The 20,659-nt window shown below is 48.3% G+C and overlaps 2 protein-coding genes across 2 annotated transcripts in view; one reads left to right on the top strand and one right to left on the bottom strand.

Annotated features, from left to right (window-relative positions):
- The window catches only part of LOC148508515 (uncharacterized), a 143,903-nt gene extending 131,506 nt beyond the window's left edge, over positions 1–12,397 (bottom strand). Inside the window, exon 1 of the mRNA XM_088444417.1 lies at positions 12,253–12,397. The gene's annotated coding sequence lies outside the window, so the exon portion shown is untranslated. The remainder of the gene's footprint in view (positions 1–12,252) is intronic.
- Positions 442–7,148, top strand: LOC148508516 (cathelicidin-related antimicrobial peptide Bf-CRAMP-like). Its single transcript, XM_088444416.1, has 4 exons — positions 442–639; positions 849–953; positions 3,612–3,695; positions 6,953–7,148. The coding sequence occupies exons 1-4, from the start codon at positions 448–450 to the stop codon at positions 7,130–7,132; spliced, it is 561 nt and encodes a 186-aa protein (XP_088300542.1). The 5' UTR covers positions 442–447; the 3' UTR covers positions 7,133–7,148.
- Positions 12,398–20,659: the final 8,262 nt, after the last annotated feature.

Below are 20,659 nucleotides of genomic sequence, written 5' to 3'. Positions count from 1 at the left end.
GGGCTGACTGAGTGTATGCCTTGCTAAGTGCCGGTTAGTTATGCTTGCGCACTTACTTTTGCACTGAAGTAAAATAATGAAAGTTCATTTTCTAATGTGACACAATTTGGCCTCACCAGGCACCCATCTGTGGAATAGCACTTTCGTTGGTGCACTTTGTGCCAAGCCATAAAAATCAAAGTCAAATCTAATGTAAAAAAAGACAATTCTCATTAGAATTTATAGAGAGAACATTGAAAATAATATGATCTGTTTTTGTTGCTAGTACTGTATCTAGTTTCTTCCGGTAGTTTTGTGTTGCAATTGCAGAAAATTTGTCTTTATGAAATTGTGTACTATACTGTTTTATACAGTGACTGTGCAAATCCGGTCTGAGAATAACAAATGAGACGTATAAAAGTGACCTGGGCGGGGAGTTATTACATCAGTCAGAGACAGGAGTTCAGCATGGAGAGGTCTCTGACCATGTGCCTAGTGCTGGGAGCCATCGCAGCTGCTGTTAGTGCGTCATTACCCATAACGCAATGGACTGAAGAGGACATCGCCGCCATGTCTGTGATCAGCGCTGATTACTACAACAAAGTATCTGGGGAAGATGCTGTCTATAAGCTCCTTGGAAATAACTCTGAGTATATGATGGTTAGTGATTACATTTACATTGTTAATATTATAATGATAATATAATATAAATTATTTTATTTATATAGCACTTTTCTTCCAATACGGCTCAAAAAAACTTGAAACGGCAAACGTTCCTGCAAAGTTGTATATTTTACTGAGTATTAGATATATACAGTATATATATGAAATTTCAGTAATCTGCAATCCTCTATTTCTCCTGTGTTTAGGATGAGGCCCCCCTTTGCCACAGACTCCAATTCACAGTAAAAGAAACTTTGTGCCATAAAGCGGACAACAAAATGACAGCTGAGTGTGCATTCAAAGCTGACGGTGTAAGTAATAAGAAACTATGGGGCTGATTCAGAATTCCATTCAAGTTGGCCGCATTGTGTACTTGGAAATAAATGAGGATCTCTATCTACATTCAGAGATCAGCGCCGCCCCTGCCCATCTCCTTACGAAAGTAACCGGGATCACTGCCAGGGCACATTTGCACCAGCAATATCCTTGGTGCAAGAGATCAGACAGCGCTGTGCACCTACTGTAGCTCCTGGCACCATGCAACTCTTACACCCTTAATCATTGCACTTATCTGGGGAGACCATGCATCAGACACGGTGCTGGTCATTTTACTACAGACAGGATTAGACAGGTAGGGGGAATATTTTGTAATCCGTGTATTACCGAAACCGCTGAAAGTTTTAAAATTGCAGCCAGGTTTGTTTAAAAGCTGATAATGATCGGCGACAAACGCAGGTTAGTAAATAGGAATCAGTATGATTTATCGCTGGACGCATGCCCGGCGGTTCAAATCCCAACAGCGTGTGGCCGACAGAGGAGGAAATCCCGATCGTCCCAGGTAAGTATAAACTAACCTATTTCTTCCCCCTAACCCTCCTTAGGGGTGCCTAACCCTAACCCCCCCCCCCATGCCTAACCCTTATCCCCCCTCTAAGTGCCTAAAGCTAACCCCCCCTTCCCCGCCGCCTAAACCTAAGTCCCCCAGAGGGGTGTCTAACCCTAACCTCCCCCCGGGGGTGCCTAACGCTAACCCCTCCCTTCCCCTAGCCTAACCCTAACCTCCCGGGGGGGGGGTGCCTAACCCTAAGCCCTAAACCTAACCCTCCCCCCGCCCGCGGCTGTCTGCAGCGGCGCCCGGCATCCCTTTGATCGGGATGCCGGGTGCCGGTCTCCCGGCGTCGGTAAAATGACCGGCGTCTAGATGTAGACGCCGGTCATTTAACCCTTGCCGGGATACAGTAGTCGGGAAGCTGGCAGTCGGGATTACATCCGCCGGCTTCCTGACTGCATACCAGTAAATATACCCCATAGACATATACTGTATATGTATTCATTGTACAGGATTTAGTTAAAATATAATATAAATTTACATGAAAGTAAGTTGATATATATTATTACAGTACAGTATTTACTACACTAAAATAATGCTCAAATTGTATCTGATTTGTGTACTTATTTATGAACTTTTTAGTTAGAGGTAGTTTCATTATAATATATTTAATAAATGATTAATTGATTAATTAATTAATTTGGAAAACCCTCAGATTCACTCCTCACAGCCGGGGCTGATGCAGTCCTGCCACCTCCACCTTCGTAACGTCGCTCTAATATGCCCTTTTCTTCTTAACGATGTCAGCAAAGCCTCATTACTGTACCTCACTCATCATTTCCCACCTTGACTACTGCAATCTCCTGCTACTGGCCTTCCCCTCACCTGTCTCTCCCCTTGTCGATGCACCTTAAGCACTGGAGTGAGACTGATCTACCTCTCTGGTCACTTCTCTTCTGCTACACCACTCTGCAAAGATCTACACTAGATCACATTCAGGGTTCATTTCAAGATGCTCACCCTCAGCTGCAAAGCCCTCACTGATGCCTGTCCTTCATATATCTCTGGCCTTGTCACCAGCATTACTCCTGCTTGTCCTATCTATTCCACTTCTACCTGAGCTTCTCCTCCTTCCTGATTAGAGCTTCTCACAAGACTTCCCATGTGCTGCATCTCAGCTATGGAACTCCTTTCTCTGCATGTTATCCCCCAAGCTTCAATCTTTTAAACATTCTCCCTCAGCACCCCCTTTCTGCCACTCCCTCCATGACAAGCGGGCCCTTTGTCACCTCCCTTGTCTACCTACTTTGATCCTGTTCTATATCATGTTCTACTTTATGTTTAAGATGTTGTATTTTATATTCCTTTTAGTGTTCTCTTTATGGCACCCTACAAAGAGATGATTATAATGATGATGAAAAACATGGACATTGTTTAATTGATATTCTCTGTACATTTAGCAATTCCTACAGGCATTTCCTTATACTTACAGTTTATGAAGCTCACCTTGTATGTAGCTCTGAGTGTTTTTACCTAATCTAACAACAGGGCTGTGACTCACAGGATCTTTTACTCTCCTGGTTGTCAATATTTATCATTTTAAACCTGGTGAAACTTGTTGCAACACCAACACTTATATCAGCCAGATGACTCAGCTTGTGAGCCCCAAATGTCTCAAATGCCTGGTTATAACTGAGTGGGAACTGTCAGATCACTATCAGGAGGGAACTGGTCAGATCACTATCAGGAATATATTTGGAAGAGGACCCCCATTGAGCGGTGTGGCCACTGTCTTCCAAGTGCACCAACAGTTCCCAGTATAAGCAGAAGAGATCCAGTTCTCTGCCTGTGCTTTAAGCAGCCTGGATTCTGGACATTTGGCCACTGATCCTGGCTCTTGGTGCTTTGAACACGTGGTAGGAATAAAACGTGGGTAGCTGGCGTTAGACTCCTGACTTTATCTCTTTTGCTTCTATCCAGTAAAAAACATGGTGGAGATCAGGGATGCCAGTTACTGAAAACAACTTATAAGAACAATAGTTTAATTCATTAAAATATTATTTAGTTGTCCCATTAATTCATTTATCAACATTTGATGATCATACCCTGACTCACTACTAATTATTTTCCTCTCTGACAGGTGGTGAAATCCTGCAGATCCTCTTTCTTTGCTGAGAAGGACCGAGATATCATTGTGGTCACATGTGACAGTGTCCATCTAGATGTAAGTGACTTCAGTTATTCAATGGTTATTCAGTTATTAGCAGACACTCCTCCCAGGAGAGGAGAGAACGCTGTGGACCCCTGAGATGAGTTTAAGTTTCTTATTTCTGTATATATTAAATTCTTGGCAAAATTAGAAGTAATTATTAGGGCCTGAATCAGAGCTGGATGCACTGACGATGTCGGACATAGTAGAGCAATTTCTTGCTACTCCGCACGTGTTGAAGTCGCACCACGCATGCGTCACGATTGTGCCCATACAGACTCGCCATTGCAACTCCAGACGTATGCATGCAAGTCTATTGATAATGAAGTGGGCATTCCTGGGCAGTGCGCAGATGGTCCGTTTTATGGGCGTGTAATGGGAGTGTCGCAGGTGAAAGTGGTTGCATACACTGACGCTACGCTGCTCACACAGGAGGCCGTACTTGTATGGAAAAACAGGACCTGCCATAGGACTGGTACAAGCTTCCATGGTGCGACTGATGGTGGCATCTAAAGACCACCAGACAGTAATTCAGCCACTGCAGACACAGAATGTGGGAGTCTCATGCACAAACGGACGCACGTCTGTGCGCCAGGGGAGGACTTTGTAGCAGCATTAGCATAAAGTCGCAGATGGGCAACCGCCAATAGACACAACTGCGGGTGCTTCTATGTCCCCCCCGGAATCAGGCCCAATATCTCCGGATTAACGTCACAAACTATATATCACCTAACAGACACTTACAGATGACCCCACTTTACACTCCATAGAATCAGGGGTTTAATTAGGTGAAATCAGCAAGAGAAGAACTATACACATATTTTCTATCTCGCAGTATGGTGGCGTTACCATATTGGCGCAGAGGGAGGTGCTGCAACAATCACCATTGGTTTACTGACAATACTGTGTACGGACAAAGCTGTTCAGTCCTTTATTGTACTACAACCAGTGACGGATTAAACTAGGGGTAAATGGAGCAACTGCCGGGGCCTCAGAGCATGAGCAGAGCTCACAGCTGCGTCCCCACCACCATCGGAATGACACCCTCGGACTGACACCATCGGATCGGGTGACCAAAGGTACTACTGGACACCAGACACCTTTGAATCATGCTGTGCTGTCCTGTGGCCCAGGGGTTAGATGGCTGCACTGCGCTGCACAGCAGCATTGGATGTTGCTGAACTACAGATGTAACCTGTGCAGAGCATGTGGAGACACAACGCTCTGCACAGGAGCTGCAGCAGTGTGAGTTGTGGTGAGGGAGACTCAGCTGCTGGTAGGAATCTGTGACTGTGGGGTGATATATGGCAGAGTGGTGGGTGTGATGGTGGAGGGTACTCAGGGTAGGAAGGGAATATGGGGGCATAACACAACACCAAATGGCTGATATGTTCACAGCAATCTTATTCTAATCACAACCTCCATAATTCCTGTGTGTGGGAGGAGACAGACTAAGCAGGCATTCTAGCATGTAAGAGAGAGAGTGGGTGGGAGAGGCAGAGAGAGAGAGAGACCTCCTACTGCAGCTTAGGTTCTATGGGGCAGATGAACTAAGCCTTGGAGAGAGATAAAGTACCAACCAATCAGCCTATGGGCCAGGGTTGCCTTCCCTCCTGATTCGGCCGGGAGCCTCCCTATAATCGGATGCATCTCCCGGCTCCCCGGAAATGCAGGCAAGCTGATACCCCCCCCGACCCCTCCCCCCTTTAATAACTGTTAAACCCGCAGCAGGGGCGGATCATTTTAGCCTGTATTATTGGCATTGTGTAGTGGGGGCGGGGCCAAAATGATGCAATCGCGTGACCCCCACCCCAGTCACCCCCACGAACATCAGTCATCTGCCCGGCCATGCCCTCTTTTACCAGCCACACCCCCCCTGCTGATCTGACTGCTGCCTCCTGGAAGGAGCAGCCAGAAAGTCGGCAACTATGCTATGGGCTACAGATCTCAAAAGGTACAGAAAAATTCCACCCGGCACTCTCCACTTGCTCATTCGTGGTCAGCAGATTGCACATGCGCAGAGCGGCACCCGGCTTCCAAAGAAGAAGTAAAATGATTGCATTAGGGATCACTGCACTTATAACATGCTGACGGGGTGGGCTCCTGCCCCTGTGGGTATTTCTTCATACAGGGCTATAGCGGTAAGAAGAAGCTATAATTACTGGGTCTAGAACCCAATACATTATAAATATGCCCCATAATACACTTACAGTGATTTATTTGGCATAATATTTAAATCTTATAACTACTGATGCCAAGTTTCTGAACACAATAGAGACTGTCCATATACAGTACAGCTATCCCCAAATTGCACCAAATAGTCCCTTTTGGCACACAATTAAAAAAGCAACTAGGTGTGAGGATGATGTACACACTGATGAGGGTGAGGATGGCAATGATGGTGACATCTTGCCTCTGTAGAGCTGTTGCCTTAAGCCGATTGGTAGCTTGTTTTGTGGTGCCCAAGCAAACCAAGCACTTCAGCCACAAAAGTGGCAGTCCCTGTCACTGAAATGCTTGGTTTGTGTGCATGCCCTTTTTAATATTCAACATAAGGGTGAGTGGGAGGGCCCAAGGACAATTCCATCTTACACTACCTTTCATTTCTGCCACTGCTGTGTGGCAATGTTTCATAAATGTGCTTTAAACTGTGGCGCCTGTGCTTCAGTGTAACCCTCAGTGTCCGTGTTATCCTCAGTGTCAGAGTAACCCTCAGTGTCAGAGTAACCCTCAGTGTCAGAGTAACCCTCAGTGTCAGAGTATCCCTCAGTATAGAGTAACCCTCAGTGTCAATGTAGACCTCAGTGTCAGAGAAACCCTCAGTGTCAGAGTATCCCTCAGTGTAGAGTAACCCTCATTGCCAGAGTAACCCTCAGTGTAGAGTAACCCTCATTGTCAGAGTAACCCTCAGTGTAGAGTAACCCTCAGTATCAGTGTAACCCTCAGTATCAGTGTAACCCTCAGTGTCAGAGTATCCCTCATTGTCAGAGTAACCCTCAGTGTCAGTGTTATCCTCAGTGTAGAGTATCCCTCAGTGTAGAGTAACCCTCAGTGTCAGTGTTACCGTCAGTGTCAGTGTTACCCCCAGTATCAGTGTAACCCTCCTGCTTCTCTGACCTACCAAGGGAAGAACAAACCAAGGAAGTGGATTTCATTCACCTCTGTAAAAGTGAAATATACTTCCACATTCCTTTCCCACACCAGTCAGGGTATTTCATGTTTACCTGAAGCTATACTGTACTGCAATTATGTTTGTATGTGTTTTTATGCAGAACAAAAGAGTAAAGAGGTCAAAGCAAGGTCGAAGCAGAAACAGTGGACAGCGTGGCGGCCGAGGTGGAGGTCGTGGTGGAGGTCGTGGTACAGGCAGTGGAGGTAAGGGCGTGTTTAGACCAGGATCGGGATCCCCCATCGCAGCTGCCAAGACCAATGGAAATATCAGAGTTGCTTAAAGTGTTTTATATTTTTGTGTCAGTGTTTTGTTTTTTGCTGTTTTATTTAATGCAGATTTTAATAAAACATAATTTTTCAGCAACTTGTTTTTATTAGGTCTCAATAACTGAAGGTACTGAGTTACTGGGCTCTGCGCTGCCTAATATCCACAGAGCAGCAGAGCCGACGGTCACTAGGACCCACTGGGCTCAGCAGGAGGCCTGACATCCGATACGCGCTACTGCACATGCGTGTTCTGTTACTGCGTCTTTCCTCCTCAGCGTTACAGGTGGCTGGACATGCCCTCTGAGACTCCCAGCCATAAGAGCCATACAGAGCCCCACTTGTGGATTAACTCGCTAAACATCCCACACACCCAGGGCCCAGTGTACTGTCTGTGGCCATTTAGATATATTACATCATACCATCTATCAAGTTATGGACCACAGTATCCTTCCATTGTCACTTTACCAATAGGTCACATACCCAGGTGCACTCCACTATACTCTGCTAATAGGTCACATGCCCAGGTGCACTCCCCTATACTCTGCTAATAGGTCACATGCCCAGGTGCACTCTGCTAATAGGTCACATGCCCAGGTGCGCTCCTCTATACTCTGCTAATAGGTCACATGCAAAGGTGCTCTCTGTCATACTCTGCTAATAGGTCAAATGCCCAGGTGCACTCTCCTATACTCTGCTAATAGGTCACATGCCCAGGTGCACTCTGCTATACTCTGCTAATAGGTCACATGCCCAGGTGCACTCCCCTATACTCTGCTAATAGGTCACATGCCCAGGTGCACTCTGCTATACTCTGCTAATAGGTCACATGCCCAGGTGCACTCTCCTATACTCTGCTAATAGGTCACATGCCCAGGTGCACTCCCCTATACTCTGCTAATAGGTCACATGCCCAGGTGCACTCCCCTATACTCTGCTAATAGGTCACATGCCCAGGTGCTCTCTGTCATAATCTGCTAATAGGTCACATGCCCAGGTGCACTCCCCTATACTCTGCTAATAGGTCACATGCCCAGGTGCACTCTGCTATACTCTGCTAATAGGTCACATGCCCAGGCACACTCCTCTATACTCTGCTAATAGGTCACATGCCCAGGTGCTCTCTGTCATACTCTGCTAATAGGTCACATGCCCAGGTGCACTCCCCTATACTCTGCTAATAGGTCACATGCCCAGGTGCACTCCCCTATACTCTGCTAATAGGTCACATGCCCAGGTGCACTCCGCTATAGTCTGCTAATAGGTCACATGCCCAGGTGCACTCCGCTATACTCTGCTAATAGGTCACATGCCCAGGTGCACTCCGCTATACTCTGCTAATAGGTCACATGCCCAGGTGCACTCCGCTATACTCTGCTAATAGGTCACATGCCCAGGTGCACTCCGCTATACTCTGCTAATAGGTCACATGCCCAGGTGCACTCCGCTATACTCTGCTAATAGGTCACATGCCCAAGTGCACTCCGCTATACTCTGCTAATAGGTCACATGCCCAGGCGCACTCCGCTATACTCTGCTAATAGGTCACATGCCCAGGCGCACTCCTCTATACTCTGCTAATAGGTCACATGCCCAGGCGTACTCCGCTATACTCTGCTAATAGGTCACATGCCCAGGCGCACTCCGCTATACTCTGCTAATAGGTCACATGCCCAGGTGCACTCCGCTATACTCTGCTAATAGGTCACATGCCCAGGTGCACTCTCCTATACTCTGCTAATAGGTCACAATGCCAGGTGCACTCCCCTATACTCTGCTAATAGGTCACATGCCCAGGTGCACTCCCCTATACTCTGCTAATAGGTCACATGCCCAGGTGCTCTCTGTCATAATCTGCTAATAGGTCACATGCCCAGGTGCACTCCCCTATACTCTGCTAATAGGTCACATGCCCAGGTGCACTCTGCTATACTCTGCTAATAGGTCACATGCCCAGGCACATTCCTCTATACTCTGCTAATAGGTCACATGCCCAGGTGCTCTCTGTCATACTCTGCTAATAGGTCACATGCCCAGGTGCACTCCCCTATACTCTGCTAATAGGTCACATGCCCAGGTGCACTCCCCTATACTCTGCTAATAGGTCACATGCCCAGGTGTACTCCGCTATACTCTGTTAATAGGTCACATGCCCAGGTGCACTCCGCTATACTCTGCTAATAGGTCACATGCCCAGGTGCACTCCGCTATACTCTGCTAATAGGTCACATGCCCAGGTGCACTCCGCTATACTCTGCTAATAGGTCACATGCCCAGGTACACTCCACTATACTCTGCTAATAGGTCACATGCCCAGGTGCACTCCACTATACTCTGCTAATAGGTCACATGCCCAGGTGCACTCCTCTATACTCTGCTAATAGGTCACATGCCCAGGTGCACTCTGCTATACTCTGCATATAGGTCACATGCCCAGGTGCACTCTGCTATACTCTTCTAATAGGTCACATGCCCAGGTGCACTCCTCTATACTCTGCTAATAGGTCACATGCCCAGGTGCACTCCTCTATACTCAGCTAATAGGTCACATACCCAGGTGCACTCCTCTATACACTGCTATTAGGTCACATGCCCAGGTGCACTCTGCTATACTCTGCTAATAGGTCACATGCCCAGGTGCACTCCTCTATACTCTGCTAATTGGTCACATGCCCAGGTGCACTCCCCTATACACTGCTAATAGGTCACATGCCCAGGTGCACTCCTCTATACTCTGCTAATAGATCACATGCCCAGGTGCAATCAACTATACTCTGCTAATAGGTCACATGGCCAGGTGCTCTCCACTATACTCTGCTAATAGGTCACGTGCCCAGGAGCACTCTGCTATACTCTGCTAATAGGTCACATGCCCAGGTGCACTCCACTATACTCTGCTAATAGGTCACATGCCCAGGTGCACTCCCCTATACTCTGCTAATAGGTCACATGCCCAGGTGCTCTCTGTCATACTCTGCTAATAGGTCACATGCCCAGGTGCACTCCCCTATACTCTGCTAATAGGTCACATGCCCAGGTGCACTCTGCTATACTCTGCTAATAGGTCACATGCCCAGGTGCTCTCCCCTATACTCTGCTAATAGGTCACATGCCCAGGTGCACTCCCCTATACTCTGCTAATAGGTCACATGCCCAGGTGCACTCCTCTATACTATGCTAATAGGTCACATGCCCAGGTGCACTCCTCTATACTCTGCTAATAGGTCACATGCCCAGGTGCACTCCTCTATACTCTGCTAATAGGTCACATACCCAGGTGCACTCCCCTATACTCTGCTAATAGGTCACATGTCCAGGTGCACTTCACTATACTCTGCTAATAGGTCACATGCCCAGGTGCACTCCGCTATACTCTGCTAATAGGTCACATGCCCAGGTGCACTCCTCTATACTCTGCTAATAGGTCACATGTCCAGGTGCACTTCACTATACTCTGCTAATAGGTCACATGCCCAGGTGCACTCCTCTATACTTTGCTAATTGGTCACATGCCCAGGTGCACTCTGTTATACTCTGCTAATAGGTCACATGCCCAGGCGCACTCCCCTATACTCTGCTAATAGGTCACATGTCCAGGTGCACTCCCCTAAACTCTGCTAATAGGTCACATGCCCAGGTGCACTCCGCTATACTCTGCTAATAGGTCACATGCCCAGGTGCACTCTGCTATACTATGCTAATAGGTCACATGCCCAGGTGCACTCTGCTATACTATGCTAATAGGTCACATGCCCAGGTGCACTCTGCTATACTCTGCTAATAGGTCACATGCCCAGGTGCACTCCTCTATACACTGCTAATAGGTCACATGCCCAGGTGCACTCCCCTATACTCTGCTAATAGGTCACATGCCCAGGTGCACTCTGCTATACTATGCTAATAGGTCACATGCCCAGGTGCACTCTGCTATACTCTGCTAATAGGTCACATTCCCAGGTGCACTCCGCTATTCTCTGCTAATAGGTCACATGCCCAGGTGCACTCTATACTCTGCTAATAGGTCACATGCCCAGGTGCACTCTGCTATACTCTGCTAATAGGTCAAATGCCCAGGTGCACTCCTCTATACACTGCTAATAGGTCACATGCCCAGGTGCACTCTGCTATACTCTGCTAATAGGTCACATGCCCAGGTGCACTCCTTAATACTCTGCTAATAGGTCACATGCCCAGGTGCACTCCTCTATACTCTGCTAATAGGTCACATGTCCAGGTGCACTTCACTATACTCTGCTAATAGGTCACATGCCCAGGTGCACTCCTCTATACTTTGCTAATTGGTCACATGCCCAGGTGCACTCTGTTATACTCTGCTAATAGGTCACGTGCCCAGGCGCACTCCCCTATACTCTGCTAATAGGTCACATGTCCAGGTGCACTCCCCTAAACTCTGCTAATAGGTCACATGCCCAGGTGCACTCCGCTATACTCTGCTAATAGGTCACATGCCCAGGTGCACTCTGCTATACTATGCTAATAGGTCACATGCCCAGGTGCACTCTGCTATACTATGCTAATAGGTCACATGCCCAGGTGCACTCTGCTATACTCTGCTAATAGGTCACATGCCCAGGTGCACTCCTCTATACACTGCTAATAGGTCACATGCCCAGGTGCACTCCGCTATTGTGGTAACCTTGACTTTATGTGGTAAGTAAAGAGTTTGCCTTGTGTGTTGTGGTTCAATCTTCACTCGACTTACGGAGAGGTGAGAGTAATGGAAGCACATGAAGGGGTGACGAGGCAGCTTGTGGTTTATATTTTGTGAACACAGGTTTATTAGAGTGTCGGCAGGGCACTTGCATAAATAACACTCCGCATTCAATGAGGCAGCCTTTGTATTGCATCAGTGGGAAAAACATCAATAATGAGATTACACATAAAAACAATGGCATTTGCACGGCACCATACGGATTGGTGTAATAATACTTTGGCAGTATGACCATGCAATGTATACAGCTTTTACGTTACTATTCACAGTTGAATTCAGTATTGAGCATACATTCTTATCCCAAACGGTTGCACACTACAAGAAAACAATTCAGCAATGATGTCAGTACTAAACTAACAGTTTCAATGTCCAGATGACCTTAAACACAAAACACTGTATTCCTACCCGTCTTCGCTGCTGCAGCTGGTGGAGCTCTTATAGATCAGCTTAAGTTGACCATGGTACTAGTCCCACTTAGTGTAACGTTTGTTAGTATTAAATCTGGGAGGGAAGAATCGCCAATGTGTATATGGAAGTCCTGTACACAGTACAGCAATTCAGTCACTATAAGCACATTCAATTCTCAGGCAATCAGGTTATTCAATATTCCTAGACAGCTGTTACTGTAAAGTGTCCCGCAGTTCTATCCCAGGTTGAAGGGCTATATTATCTCCTTTCAGTAGTGTATTCCAGCTTTCAAGTATCAAAGAATCACTGTGCTGTGAAATAGGACAGTCTTGGGGTGATCCGGAAAACATGCAGGGTAAATATTGGTGAGCTTGGTCAGTGAAGCAGATAACTCCTATATACTGAAAGTGAAAGTAACACTGAGGTTCTGCTATTTGCAACAAGGTATGAGAGAGTCCAGTACTACTGAGTGTCAGTGCAGCTCTGCCTGTGGTGCAATCAGTCTTCCACTCACCACTCCTGTAGCTACCTCTGGTGCAAGGCTATGTAACTTCTCCACTGCTGGAGCTGTATGTCTACACTGCAGTTAATCGGTGGCCATCTTGTGGTTGGCAGCATGGCAACACAAAGCAAGTGTTGCTGTTGGCCTGTGGCCATCTTGTGGTTGGCAGAAAAAGTTATAAATCACAATAGGACAGCGCCTTCTCTTATAAGTAGTATAACAAATGAGGGTGCTTTGAAGTTACCCTATGATGGCTGCTGCTGTGGTATGGCGCAGGGAGGATGATTACCCTGTACTGCGTGTTGCCACTGTGGCTGTGTACCTCCACGAGCGGCTCTTGCTGCTGCACTGGACGCCTTAATGGTGTGCTGCTCTTGGTCCCAACTTCCCACTGCTGTGGCTCACCTGACCCGGTCTATCTTCCGCGGGTCCCCGGCGTCCATGCTCCCGGCTCGGCTGCTCCACACTCCACTAGAGCTTTGCAGCTTGGCAGTCTCTGCCCGCTGTCCTCGTGCTGCATGCCACACTTCTCCTCAGCTCCTGGCACGCCCTCTATAATTCACCCTCTTCTTCGCAGGCACCTGACCACACCCACCGCTTGAGAGACAGGACAGGCTCATCCAATCAGCACCAGCTGTCCCCTTGCTTCACACGTGCTGGGGAGATATGTATTAACTCCTTCCTTGCCCAAGGTGGTATTAACCCCTCACAGTCCTAGGGGTGTCCGTTTCATGGGTGTCACATCATACTAAGCTAATAGGTCACATTCCCAGGTGCACTCTGCTATACTCTGCAATTAGGTCACATGGCCAGGTGCACTCTGCTATACTCTGCTAATAGGTCACATGCCCAGGTGCACTCCTCTATACTCTGCTAATAGGTCACATGCCCAGGTGCACTCCTCTATACTCTGCTAATAGGTCACATGCCCAGGTGCACTCCTCTATACTCTGCTAATAGGTCACATGCCCAGGTGCACTCTGCTATACTCTGCTAATAGGTCACATGCCCAGGTGCACTCCACTATACTTTGCTAATAGGTCACATGGCCAGGTGCTCTCCACTATACTCTGCTAATAGGTCACGTGCCCATGTGCACTCCTCTATACTCTGCTAATAGGTCACATGCCCAGGTGCACTCCCCTACACTCTGATAATAGGTCACATGCCCAGGTGCTCTCTGTCATACTCTGCTAATAGGTCACATGCCCAGGTGCACTCCCCTATACTCTGCTAATAGGTCACATGCCCAGGTGCACTCTGCTATACTCTGCTAATAGGTCACATGGCCAGGTGCACTCCCCTATACTCTGCTAATACGTCACATGCCCAGGTGCACTCCTCTATACTCTGCTAATAGGTCACATGCCCAGGTGCACTCCCCTATACTCTGCTAATAGGTCACATGCCCAGGTGCACTCCTCTATACTCTGCGAAATAGGTCACATGCCCAGGTGCACTCCTCTATACTCTGCTAATAGGTCACATGCCAAGGTGCACTCCGCTATACTCTGCTAATAGGTCACATGGCCAGGTGCACTCCGCTATACTCTGCTAATAGGTCACATGCCCAGGTGCACTCTGCTATACTCTGCTAATAGGTCACATGCCCAGGTGCACTCTGCTATACTCTGCTAATAGGTCACATGCCCAGGTGCACTCCACTATACTCTGATAATAGGTCACATGCCCAGGTGCTCTCTGTCATACTCTGCTAATAGGTCACATGCCCAGGTGCACTCCCCCATACTCTGCTAATAGGTCACATGCCCAGGCGCACTCTGCTATACACTGCTAATAGGTCACATGCCCAGGTGCACTCTGCTATACTCTGCTAATAGGTCACATGCCCATGTGCACTCCCCTATACTCTGCTAATAGGTCACATGCCCAGGCGCACTCTGCTATACTTTGCTAATAGGTCACATGCCCAGGTGCACTCTGCTATACTCTGCTAATAGATCACATGCCCAGGTGCACTCTGCTATACTCTGCTAATAGGTCACATGCCCAGGTGTACTCCCCTATACTCTGCTAATAGGTCACATGCCTAGGTGCACTCCCCTATTCTCTGCTAATAGGTCACATGTCCAGGTGCACTCTGCTATACTCTACTAATAGGTCACATGCCCAGGTGCACTCCGCTTTACTCTGCTAATAGGTCACATGCCCAGGTGCACTCCGCTTTACTCTGCTAATAGGTCACATGCCCAGGTGCACTCCCCTATACTCTGCTAATAGGTCACATGCCCAGGTGCACTCCACTGTACTCTGCTAAAAGGTCACATGCCCTGGTGCACTCCTCTATACTCTGCTAATAGGTCACATGCCCAGGCGCACTCTGCTATACTCTGCTAATAGGTCACATGCCCAGATGCACTCCACTATACTCTGATAATAGGTCACATGCCCAGGTGCAATCTGCTATCCTCTGCTAATAGGTCACATGCCCAGGTGCACTCCCCTATACTCTGATAATAGTTCACATGCCCAGGTGCACTCCTCTATACTCTGCTAATAGGTCACATGCCCAGGTGCACTCCTCTATATTCTGCTAATAGGTCACATGCCCAGGTGCACTCCTCTATACTCTGCTAATAGGTCACATGCCCATGTGCACTCTGCTATACTCTGCTAATAGGTCTCATGCCCAGGTGCACTCCGCTATTCTCTGTTAATAGGTCACATGCCCAGGTGCACTCCTCTATACTCTGCTAATAGGTCACATGCCCAGGCACACTCCATTATACTCTGCTAATTGGTCACATGCCCAGGTGCACTCTGCTATACTCTGCCAATAGGTCACATGCCCAGGCACACTCCATTATACTCTGCTAATAGGTCACATGCCCAGGTGCACTCTGCTATACTCTTTTAATAGGTCACATGCCCAGGTGCACTCCCCTATACTCTGCTGATAGGTCACATGCCAATGTGCACTCTGCTATACTCTGCTAATAGGTCACATGCCTATGTGCACTCTGCTATACTCTGCTAATAGGTCACATGCCCAGGTGCACTCTGCTATACTCTGCTAATAGGTCACATGCCCAGGTGCTCTCTGTCATACTCTGCTAATAGGTCACATGCCCAGGTGCACTCCACTATACTCTGCTAATAGGTCACATGCCCAGGCGCACTCTGCTATACTCTGCTAATAGGTCACATGCCCAGGTGCACTCTGCTATACTCTGCTAATAGGTCACATGCCCATGTGCACTCCCCTATACTCTGCTAATAGGTCACATGCCCAGGCGCACTCTGCTATACTCTGCTAATAGGTCACATGCCCAGGTGCACTCTGCTATACTCTGCTAATAGGTCACATGCCCAGGTGCACTCTGCTATACTCTGCTAATAGGTCACATGCCCAGGTGTACTCCCCTATACTCTGCTAATAGGTCACATGCCTAGGTGCACTCCCCTATTCTCTGCTAATAGGTCACATGTCCAGGTGCACTCTGCTATACTCTACTAATAGGTCACATGCCCAGATGCACTCCACTATACTCTGATAATAGGTCACATGCCCAGGTGCACTCTGCTATCCTCTGCTAATAGGTCACATGCCCAGGTGCACTCCCTTATACTCTGATAATAGTTCACATGCCCAGGTGCACTCCTCTATACTCTGCTAATAGGTCACATGCCCAGGTGCACTCCTCTATACTCTGCTAATAGGTCACATGCCCAGATGCACTCCTCTATACTCTGCTAATAGGTCACATGCCCAGGTGCACTCTGCTATACTCTGCTAATAGGTCTCATGCCCAGGTGCACTCCGCTATTCTCTGCTAATAGGTCACATGCCCAGGTGCACTCCTCTATACTCTGCTATTAGGTCACATGCCCAGGTGCACTCTGATATACTCTGCTAATAGGACACATGCCCAGGCGCACTCCCCTATACTCTGCTAATAGGTCACATGCCCAGGTGCACTCCACTATACTCTGCTAATAGGTCACATGCCCAGGTGCACTCCTCTATACACTGCTAATAGGTCACATGCCCAGGTGCACTCTTATATACTCTGCTAATAGGTCACATGCCCAGGCACACTCCATTATACTCTGCTAATAGGTCACATGCCCAGGTGCACTCTGCTATACTCTGCCAATAGGTCACATGCCCAGGCACACTCCATTATACTCTGCTAATAGGTCACATGCCCAGGTGCACTCTGCTATACTCTTCTAATAGGTCACATGCCCAGGCGCACTCTGCTATACTCTTCTAATAGGTCACATGCCCAGGCGCACTCCGCTATACTCTGCTAATAGGTCACATGCCCAGGCGCACTCCGCTATACTCTGCTAATAGGTCACATGCCCAGGCGCACTCCGCTATACTCTGCTAATATTTCACATGCCCAGGTGCACTCTGCTATACTCTGCTAATAGGTCACATGCCCAGGTGCACTCCGCTTTACTCTGGTAATAGGTCACATGCCCAGTTGCACTCTGCTATACTCTGCTAATAGGTCACATGCCCAGGTGCACTCTGCTACACTCTGCTAATAGGTCACATGCCCAGGTGCACTCTGCTACACTCTGCTAATAGATCACATGCCCAGTTGCACTCCCCTAAACTATGATAATAGGTCACATGCCCAGGTGCACTCTGCTATACTTTGCTAATAGGTCACGTGCCCAGGTGCACTCCGCTATACTCTGCTAATAGGTCACATGCCTAGGTGCACTCCTCTGTACTCTGCTAATAGGACACATGCCCATGTGCACTCCTCTGTACTCTGCTAATAGGACACATGCCCAGGTGCACTCCGCTATACTCTGCTAATAGGACACATACCCAGGTGCACTCTGCCATACTCTGCTAATAGGTCACATGCCCAGGTGCACTCCCCTATACTCTGCTAATAGGTCACATGCCCAGGTGCTCTCTGTCATACTCTGCTAATAGGTCACATGCCCAGGTGCACTCCCCTATACTCTGCTAATAGTTCACATGCCCAGGTGCTCTCCGCTACACTCTGCTAATAGGTCACATGCCCAGGTGCACTCCTCTATACTATGCTAAAAAGTCACAAGTCCAGGTGCACTCCTCTATTCTCTGCAAATAGGTCAAATGCCCAGGCGCACTGCACTATACTCTGCTAATTGGTCACATGCCCAGGTGCACTCTGCTATACTCTGCCAATAGGTCACATGCCCAGGCACACTCCATTATACTCTGCTAATAGGTCACATGCCCAGGTGCACTCTGCTATACTCTTCTAATAGGTCACATGCCCAGGTGCACTCCCCTATACTCTGCTGATAGGTCACATGCCAATGTGCACTCTGCTATACTCTGCTAATAGGTCACATGCCTATGTGCACTCTGCTATACTCTGCTAATAGGTCACATGCCCAGGTGCACTCTGCTATACTCTGCTAATAGGTCACATGCACAGGTGCTCTCTGTCATACTCTGCTAATAGGTCACATGCCCAGCTGCACTCCACTATACTCTACTAATAGGTCACATGCCCAGGCGCACTCTGCTATACTCTGCTAATAGGTCACATGCCCAGGTGCACTCTGCTATACTCTGCTAATAGGTCACATGCCCATGTGCACTCCCGAATACTCTGCTAATAGGTCACATGCCCAGGCGCACTCTGCTATACTCTGCTAATAGGTCACATGCCCAGGTGCACTCTGCTATACTCTGCTAATAGGTCACATGCCCAGGTGCACTCTGCTATACTCTGCTAATAGGTCACATGCCCAGGTGTACTCCCCTATACTCTGCTAATAGGTCACATGCCTAGGTGCACTCCCCTATACTTTGCTAATAGGTCACATGTCCAGGTGCACTCTGCTATACTCTACTAATTGGTCACATGCCCAGGTGCACTCAGCTTTACTCTGCTAATAGGTCACATGCCCAGGTGCACTCCGCTTTACTCTGCTTATAGGTCACATGCCCAGGTGCAGTCCCCTATACTCTGCTAATAGGTCACATGCCCAGGTGCACTCCACTGTACTCTGCTAAAAGGTCACATGCCCTGGTGCACTCCTCTATACTCTGCTAATAGGTCACATGCCCAGGCGCACTCTGCTATACTCTGCTAATAGGTCACATGCCCAGATGCACTCCACTATACTCTGATAATAGGTCACATGCCCAGGTGCACTCTGCTATCCTCTGCTAATAGGTCACATGCCCAGGTGCACTCCCCTATACTCTGATAATAGTTCACATGCCCAGGTGCACTCCTCTATACTCTTCTAATAGGTCACATGCCCAGGTGCACTCCTCTATACTCTGCTAATAGGTCACATGCCCAGGTGCACTCCTCTATACTCTGCTAATAGGTCACATGCCCAGGTGCACTCTGCTATACTCTGCTAATAGGTCTCATGCCCAGGTGCACTCCGCTATTCTCTGCTAATAGGTCACATGCCCAGGTGCACTCCTCTATACTCTGCTATTAGGTCACATGCCCAGGTGCACTCTGATATACTCTGCTAATAGGACACATGCCCAGGCGCACTCCCCTATACTCTGCTAATAGGTCACATGCCCAGGTGCACTCCACTATACTCTGCTAATAGGTCACATGCCCAGGTGCACTCCTCTATACACTGCTAATAGGTCACATGCCCAGGTGCACTCTTATATACTCTGCTAATAGGTCACATGCCCAGGCGCACTCCATTATACTCTGCTAATAGGTCACATGCCCAGGTGCACTCTGCTATACTCTGCCAATAGGTCACATGCCCAGGCACACTCATTATACTCTGCTAATAGGTCACATGCCCAGGTGCACTCTGCTATACTCTTCTAATAGGTCACATGCCCAGGTGCACTCTGCTATACTCTTCTAATAGGTCACATGCCCAGGCGCACTCCGCTATACTCTGCTAATAGGTCACATGCCCAGGCGCACTCCGCTATACTCTGCTAATAGGTCACATGCCCAGGCGCACTCTGCTATACTCTGCTAATAGCTCACATGCCCAGGTGCACTCTGCTATACTCTGCTAATAGGTCACATGCCCAGGAGCACTCCGCTTTACTCTGGTAATAGGTCACATGCCCAGTTGCACTCTGCTATACTCTGCTAATAGGTCACATGCCCAGGTGCACTCTGCTACACTCTGCTAATAGGTCACATGCCCAGGTGCACTGTGCTACACTCTGCTAATAGATCACATGCCCAGTTGCACTCCCCTAAACTATGCTAATAGGTCACATGCCCAGGTGCACTCTGCTATACTTTGCTAATAGGTCACGTGCCCAGGTGCACTCCGCTAAACTCTGTTAATAGGTCACATGCCTAGGTGCACTCCTCTGTACTCTGCTAATAGGACACATGCCCATGTGCACTCCTCTGTACTCTGCTAATAGGACACATGCCCAGGTGCAGTCCGCTATACTCTGCTAATAGGACACATACCCAGGTGCACTCTGCCATACTCTGCTAATAGGTCACATGCCCAGGTGCACTCCCCTATACTCTGCTAATAGGTCACATGCCCAGGTGCTCTCTGTCATACTCTGCTAATAGGTCACATGCCCAGGTGCACTCCCCTATACTCTGCTAATAGGTCACATGCCCAGGTGCTCTCCGCTACACTCTGCTAATAGGTCACATGCCCAGGTGCACTCCTCTATACTATGCTAAAAAGTCACAAGTCCAGGTGCACTCCTCTATTCTCTGCAAATAGGTCAAATGCCCAGGCGCACTGCACTATACTCTGCTAATAGGTCACATGCCCAGGTGCACTCCCCTATACTCTGCTAATCGGTCACATGCCCAGGTGCACCCCATTATACTATGCTAATAGGTCACATGCCCAGGTGCACTCCACTATACTCTGCTAATAGGTCACATGCCCAGGTGCACTCCGCTATACTCTGCTAATAGGTCACATGCCCAGGTGCACTCC

This window comes from Taudactylus pleione, unplaced genomic scaffold, assembly GCF_031769625.1.
Source record: "Taudactylus pleione unplaced genomic scaffold, aTauple2 ptg000362l, whole genome shotgun sequence".
Lineage (NCBI taxonomy): Eukaryota > Metazoa > Chordata > Amphibia > Anura > Myobatrachidae > Taudactylus > Taudactylus pleione.
The sequence above is the reverse complement of the archived record's forward strand: the minus strand, read 5'-3'. Positions and strand labels throughout refer to the sequence as shown.